At 36.1% G+C, this 7,353-nt stretch overlaps 1 protein-coding gene across 1 annotated transcript; it reads right to left on the bottom strand.

Moving 5' to 3' along the window:
- Positions 1-6,410: 6,410 nt before the first annotated feature.
- On the bottom strand, positions 6,411-7,046 carry LOC5577423 (nuclear protein 1). Its single transcript, XM_021856178.1, has 2 exons — positions 6,895-7,046; positions 6,411-6,815 (listed from the first exon to the last, which is right to left on the bottom strand). Exon 2 carries the CDS (start codon positions 6,741-6,743, stop codon positions 6,540-6,542), a length of 204 nt encoding a protein of 67 aa, XP_021711870.1. The 5' UTR covers positions 6,744-6,815; positions 6,895-7,046; the 3' UTR covers positions 6,411-6,539.
- Between the last annotated feature and the right edge of the window lie 307 nt (positions 7,047-7,353).

Genomic DNA, 7,353 nt, shown 5'->3' with positions numbered 1-7,353 from the left:
TATTTCATTCAATTTAGCAAGTTGCATAGAAGGAATGATTCAAATTGTATTCAAATATAACGCAGAATTTTCCAATTTGAGACCCCCTTTCCTCCCCCACGTTACAGCTTTTGTATGGAAAATGTATGAACCGTAACACTACTGACCCTACTCGTTACGTAATATTTGAACGATTCCAAATTTACACGTACACATGTTGTCTATACTGACATTGAAAAAGGACCAAAGTATAATTGAAATATACACATTTCAATATAGCTGAACAATGACTGTATCAAAGTTGACCGAAACACTCGAACATCACTTATCTTTATCTATATTATATATTCATACATGTCTATGTCTATGAAGTATGCCTATTCTAATCTGTTCTATTCTATTCAATTATACTCTACTTAAATTTATTCTACTCTGATCAACCCTACTTGTTCTTATACATATTTTTACAAATGGACACTGTAAAAATTAACAACTGCTCGCAAAAGATTTGAACGGAACTCTTTCGATATTTGTACGGCTTTTTAGCGCTCCCAGCTCTGTAAAAATTGCTATGCACAGATTCTGACTCCTAATGCGTGCTTCTCATATGATCCATAAAAATGAAGATTTGAATTATCATTTAACAGTAAGTCCAAATAAGGGTTTCAACTTATATATGATAGTTTTTATGTATTTTAAGGAACTTAAGCATTTTGTATTAAATGCTTTTCATTTGAGCTGGATCCTCGTTTTAAAGGTAATTTGAACAAGTTTGTCGAGAGCTGGGACGAGCAGAGTCTGACAAAATCTTCGAAATATCATATCACCATGTTTAATGTAAAAGACTTCTGAAATGCAACTGGTCGAGGACTAGGCTGACATAATGGGCTGGCGTCAGAGTCTGTACATGGCGCTGTTTCACAGACCTGTCAGCGCTATAAAGTCTAACAAACATCGAAAGTGTATCGTTCAATTCTTTTGCGCGCAGTTGTTGATTAAAACAGTGGCATTTGTAAAAATATGTATAAGAACAAGTAGAGTGGATCAGAATAGAATACATTTAAGTAGAGTAGAATTGAATAGAATAGAACAGATTAGAACAGAAAAGAATTAAATAGAATTGAATAGAATATAGAATATAGAATTATGTAGATACAGATATGTTATGTTCGAATGTTGCGATCAACTTTGATGTTCAGCTATATTGATGTGTATATATTTCAATTATAGTTTGGCCCTTTTATAATGTCAATCTAGACAATATGTGTACGTATAAATTTTGTGCAACTTGCTAAATTGAATGAAATAAGAACAACCGCAGAGGTGTAATGATTATGTAAGCACCTAACCGTTAATTATAGATGAAACGGAATTCACCATGCAATATTCTTTCCATACACTTCAAAAGGGCGTATCTGCATATCCTGTCCAATAATTATTCGTTCATATTTGAATGCTTTGGAAATTTCCTAAAATCCCTATCAGGCGTTAGATTGTTAGATATAATTGTTCGTGTATTGGTTGATAAGTAATAACTAAACATAGCATTGGCCCTTTTCAAATGTCGGTCTAGACTTTTTTTTTTGAAAATGTTTTTCAATATCTAAAAACAGATAAAAAATCAAAACTACATTTTTTTTGTATGATCTCTTTGTTTAAACAAGTAAAAATGGCATATTTTAAGTGATTTTTATCATATAAACTTCAAAAGGGCGTAACTCAAAATTCTGACTAAGGATTTTTTTCAAAATCGGCCCAGAGGTGCAGAACAACGTTAGGAATCAACTGCTGACTGCTGTTTGAATGGTATATTTTATTTGATAATAACGGTAATTGGAGCACCGTGTGGACATCAGTGTTTGGATTTTAATCCTAATAAGCCGATCGAACCTTCGGAGAGTGTAACAGTTCGTGAACCATAACAGCTCGTGGCACATCTCAATCGGAGAGCCCTATGAATGTTGTTATCCACTCTCTCTTTTGGTATGTGTCGAGAGAGCGTTCAAAAGCTGCAACTCTCACAGACTACAACGGTATTGAGCTATTCGGGCGATTTATGTTTCGCATAATATTGTTAACAACTTTAATATTTTCTGATAATGCAACCTTAAACAACTTAATTATAAGCTATTGGACAGCGAACACCCCTTAGGCTGCAAATAGAGAACAGAAATTAGAAAATATTCGCCTCTGTTTTTTGATCAAAATGAGAGTGTATCAGAGAATGTAACACGTGGTACTCCTCAACATCATCAGAGTTCGGTGACATACTCTAAAGGCAGCGTGCTGCCTTTGCCTCTTTGCGAGGGAGCGAAAAAATGCTAAGCAGAGAAGCAACGAAAAATGAGCGAGGAAGATGCAGCACAAAACATAACAGACTAAAATTCCATCAAAAAAGAATGCCTTCACAACTCCCCTAAGACTAAGGTGGGTCCACTACACCTTGCCTAAGACTGTCTTCCCGAATGAAAACGTACCATTCAGTGAATGGAATAAACCATTAATGTACAATATAACGTATTGGATACAATACAGCGTATTGTAATTGAATGTCGAAGCTACATTATTCTTGTTTGAATATACAATTCAAAAACAATATAATATATTGTAACAGAACACTATTTTGTTTTTTATTGGTTTTATACCTTACAATTTTGGTCAAATTCCTATTTTCGCGGAAAACAACTGTTGCTTTTTTCTGTGTAACTTGGCTGAAAGATGGAAACAAAACAAGTTCAGAAAGCAAGAAATGTTGATGAAAAATATTCAAAAAGTAAAAATAGGTAGTTTTGTAGAAGTCACTTGACATTAGCTGTAATGACGAATGCAACCATGATAAATATCTTTACTTCTATAGGAGTTAAAATTCTTTTGCTACTGTTGGCATAAATATCTGTTAAGTTGGGGGACAATCCATACAAAATACAAATTGTATACTTTTCACCACCAATGGATCATTTAAATAACCAAAACGGCCGCTATGGAAAGCATAGATAGCGCCACCGTAGCCTTGTGTGTTTGACAAAACAGCAATGCTGTCACAATGTTAAATCCCATACACAGTGGCGCCTTTGTTTTGATGCGGTAAGCACTGACAAAAACTACATTCAATGATCCATTGAAATACAGTTCGTTGATTTTTTTTGTACATCGTAATGTATTTTCAAAATGTATGTATGAGCAAATATCTATATTTGTATTGTTACGATACTTAACAACCCATACATTATATTGGAAAACGCTCATATACCATACAGTGAACTGTTCAAAACAATATATTGTACTGTAATTGTATTGTCATTTTACAATATACTGTATTGCATTTCCAATGTTTTAAATGGTACTGTTACAATACGTTATATTGTTTTTGTATTGTATTTTTTAAGCTAAGTATGCTGTTCCGCTCAAGAGAAGTAAAAATTTCTGCTCAAGAAATGGTCAAGAAATTTCCTACAGTGAGCTCCATTTGAATTGACATTTCTTTTCAACTGCATACTGCGATCAAAGAAAAATTCTTTTCTTGAGCATTTCTTGCAAGAAATTTCCCACGCATCGAGATAGGCGATTACTTTTCTGTTGAAGTGCATACTTCGTTTTATGCGGGCAATGCAACCAGGTAGACAATTGGGTCCAAAATTGTTTAATGAAATCTTGTTTTTATTTAATGACACGAAAGAGCATGTTACAACTATTTTAGCAATTTTTCCCGCTCAAATAACTGCTAGATCATATTTAAACTTTAATTTCAAAATTGGGTCCATAAATGAACCTTGACACTTTCGATCATGTTTGACGTTCGCTTAGTCGACAAAAACACCACAGGGCTTTTAGTTTTAACACTGGGGTTGTTCTTTGAGAGAGACTCGCGAAGAGGAAAAATATCAACGTCATATGCAGCCCAGATTCCCCTCTCGCGAAACGTCAAATGCAGCCCACCGTTTTTATGGCTGAAAAAGTGAAAAGTATTGTGTTCAAAGTAAACTGTTATTAAAAACCTCAGTCGGCGGAGTAGTTTTTTCCAAAGTTGCTGATGAATCTAAACAGAAGATTAATTACTTCTAATGTCTGCTACGTTTGCTGGCATCAAATTTCACTCAAACAGCTATTTATGATTCAATGTGATGCAAACTCAATCATTTTTTGCTGAGAGGTACATGTGAGGGTTTGAACAGCATGCGCATAATTGGTATAAACACAAAGTGGAATAAGAAAAAAACTAAGCAATCACAGAAAAAGAAGACCGTCTTCGCGAGTCTCGTCTCAGGTTGTTCCTATCTGACATTTCGGAAGAGACACGGAAAACAAAATACACCTAAAATTTGAGTTTAAGGCAAGGGGTGTGACAAAATCTAAAGAAACATAAAAAATGATTTTTGGACAAACGAAAAACATTTAAAAAAATTGAGTAAACATATGTTTTTGGCCTAAACTTAACCGTTTGGCACTAAAATTGGGACAGGGCTTTAGGACCCTATCGTCACTAAATGACGATTGTCTATCTGTGTATCGTGTCATGTAACATTGCTGCTGGATATCCTTTCCCGTTCCACAATACTCTCTTCGATTTTGATTCTTTAGGTTCTCTATTTTTACCTCATATATTTATTCTATTGCAGCTAAGTACAAACCAGGTAATCACAACTCCAGAGCGAAACTGCAGAACACATTCCTAAGCTGCCATTTTTGTTTACACAATGTGCTTTGAAACTGTATGAAGCTTGCACATACGTTGAATGCAGCCTATGGACATGCCCTAATCAACTCCAGCGATTTGCAGTAGACAGGATGTCCCGGGCCCGATCCATCTGACAAGCCAATCAAGCCCTCTCTCACCATACAAGATGGTGTCTCCATCGATGTCGATATTGTAAGTTCGGTCAATCATTAGAACATGCAGTTCGCCGAAAATGGATTTTTCTCGGTATCCATGCAAGATACCCTACTTCGGAAGTAGGACGCATTAGGGCTTATTCACAAATTTCATAACGCTAAAGGGGGTGGGTGGGTATCCTCATGATGTTACGGCTCATACAAAATTTGTAGAACATTCATACAAAAAGCGTTACGTGGGGGTGGGTGGGTGTCAAAAATGGCCATTTTCAGCGTTATGAAATATGTGAATGAACCCTTAGAGCGCATCCAGATGCGAATCAAATGCACCACTTCCGAAGTTAGGTATCTCGCATAGAATCTGAGAAAAATCCAACTTCAGCGAGAAACCGATTCTAACTCTCTACCGCGCCGACAATAGGATGGTTAAATGTGACTCGATATGTAAAATCCACACTAATGGTTGTATTGAAATGAAAATAATCTCCATAGGCTAATATTTTCAAAGCTGAACGATCACTTCGACATCTGGTGGCTAGTAGGAAAACCGTCATAAAAGAGGTTGTGTTGAGAACGCACCGTGTGCAGCATAGGAAAGAGCACACATATTACACTTTTTCTCGGAATAGTTATGTTGTAGACGGTCAGAGAGCATTGAAAAACATGATAAACTTTTTTTCCTTCGAAAATGTACAGATCCGGTCAGTGCTCATGTACGATTAGTGGGATAAAATTGGAAAATTGGTGTTTGGCTACATAGGTTATAAACTTCCGGATTCTTTGTTTGTGGTTAAATTTGTTATGAAATCACGCGTATCGCAAGAATAAAGGGTCGAAATGATTATGCTTATGGAAAATAGTTCAATAATTAATTGATTATGAGCTAATTGTTGGGTCAAAAAATTGAATTTTGGACGTAAACAAACATTTTCAATGACATTTCGCTCCTTCTTCCCTAGCGACCTCTATGATGGTAGCGCATTAAATTTGCCTATTATGTGCAGAAACTGCATTTGGGACCATTCAAATATTACGTAACACAACAGGGGGAGGGAGGGGGTATTAGTGTTACGGCTCATACAAAAATTTAAAATTTTCTATACAAAAGTTGTAACGTGGGGGAGGGAGGGAGTCTAAAATTGGCAAATTTTGCGTTACTTAATATTTGAATGAACCTTTTTTTCATTCAATTTATGACGGATGTTTCCGATCAGTGGAGGCGTGTCGGAGTTCACGGGTCGAGCAGTGTCACGAACACCTGCGCAAATTTGTTCTCGTTTGATTCTGCCGGGAACAGCTGGGCTTTGTTTTACATTTTTCACCTAAAGTAGTGTTGGTGACATGTAACGTGTATGTACACGAGCGCAGAAACCACACGTATAAGGCAATCAGTCGTTTACTACCTTTCTCTTTCCTGCACATGCACGCAATGGGTTGTTTTCACACGGAAACCGATTCCGTATAAAAGCAACAAACAAAGAATCCCATATGATCTTGTTGCTGGAAAGAGAAGGGTGCGAGAGCTTTATGAAAAAGAGCCGAGGAGGAAGCTGATAACAGAAAGATTGTTTATAAAATGGTAGTTAATCAATCTAAATTTCATGTTTATTATAGAATGAAATCTGGATTTGTTTTTAAACAAAGCCAACATGTATTCAAATTAATTCCAAAACAGTACAATATTTTATTTCATCGTGAAAATGTATCAAGTTTAAGTTGGCTTGCAAATATTAATTCTTGGATTTGTCTTTCCGATTCTGCTCAGTATTGCGCAGTTTAGTAGTTATTTTCCTGGAGTGGCCACTGGGATCATAATGGTTGGTGTGTTCACTAGCTTCCTTCTTGGTTCGCTGCTTTCCCGAATGGCCAGAAAACATGTGCTTATCGAACTCAAAGTTGTACTTCTCGTATTCATCGAAATGTAGCTCCGACATATTGTTTTTCTTTGTTCTGTTGCCTTGAGAGCAATGAAACTACGCAGCAAATTTTTGAGGATTGTTTCTTATCTGTTGTGGGAATAAAACATAACGATAATAAGATTAAATGCACCTTACGGCTGGTACTATGAAGAACTAGTTTACTTACGTTGATTATAATTTACTTGGAAACTAATATAATAATATAATTGATTTTGATACGTTTACAAACTTCTTTCGCTAAAAAGGTATTCTCACTGACGAATGCTGTTAACGACTGAGCAGCTAAGCTTTTGTACGTGCCAGAAATCGTTTTGCTCTCTTGACTTTGAGACCGTGAACCGTTTCTTTTATGCAGCCCACACACGCTCAGACGATTTGACTAAAATTGACTCCGCTCGCGGGTTAGTCAAACCGATTTATATAGGCCAGGAGAAGTGGATGAACTTGTCATTCATTTTTCTGTCAAATCTCATACAAAATCTACTTTTTTTTTGACAGAAATTCACTCTAGGTGAACCACTTCCCCTGGCCTATTTATGTTGATGCAATCGTTTGACCGACTGTTAAAAATCTTGTTGCACCTACGTTGTCCATATTTTGAGTGCTCTTCATTACTGACTTTTAT

The sequence above is a fragment of the Aedes aegypti genome, chromosome 1 (assembly GCF_002204515.2).
Source record: "Aedes aegypti strain LVP_AGWG chromosome 1, AaegL5.0 Primary Assembly, whole genome shotgun sequence".
NCBI classification, from domain to species: Eukaryota; Metazoa; Arthropoda; class Insecta; order Diptera; family Culicidae; genus Aedes; species Aedes aegypti.
This window is presented reverse-complemented; position numbering and strand designations above follow the sequence as displayed.

Bases quoted from the DNA above. Each gene is read 5' to 3' on its own strand.
- LOC5577423 (XM_021856178.1), bottom strand. From the start codon at position 6,743: ATGTCGGAGCTACATTTCGATGAATACGAGAAGTACAACTTTGAGTTC.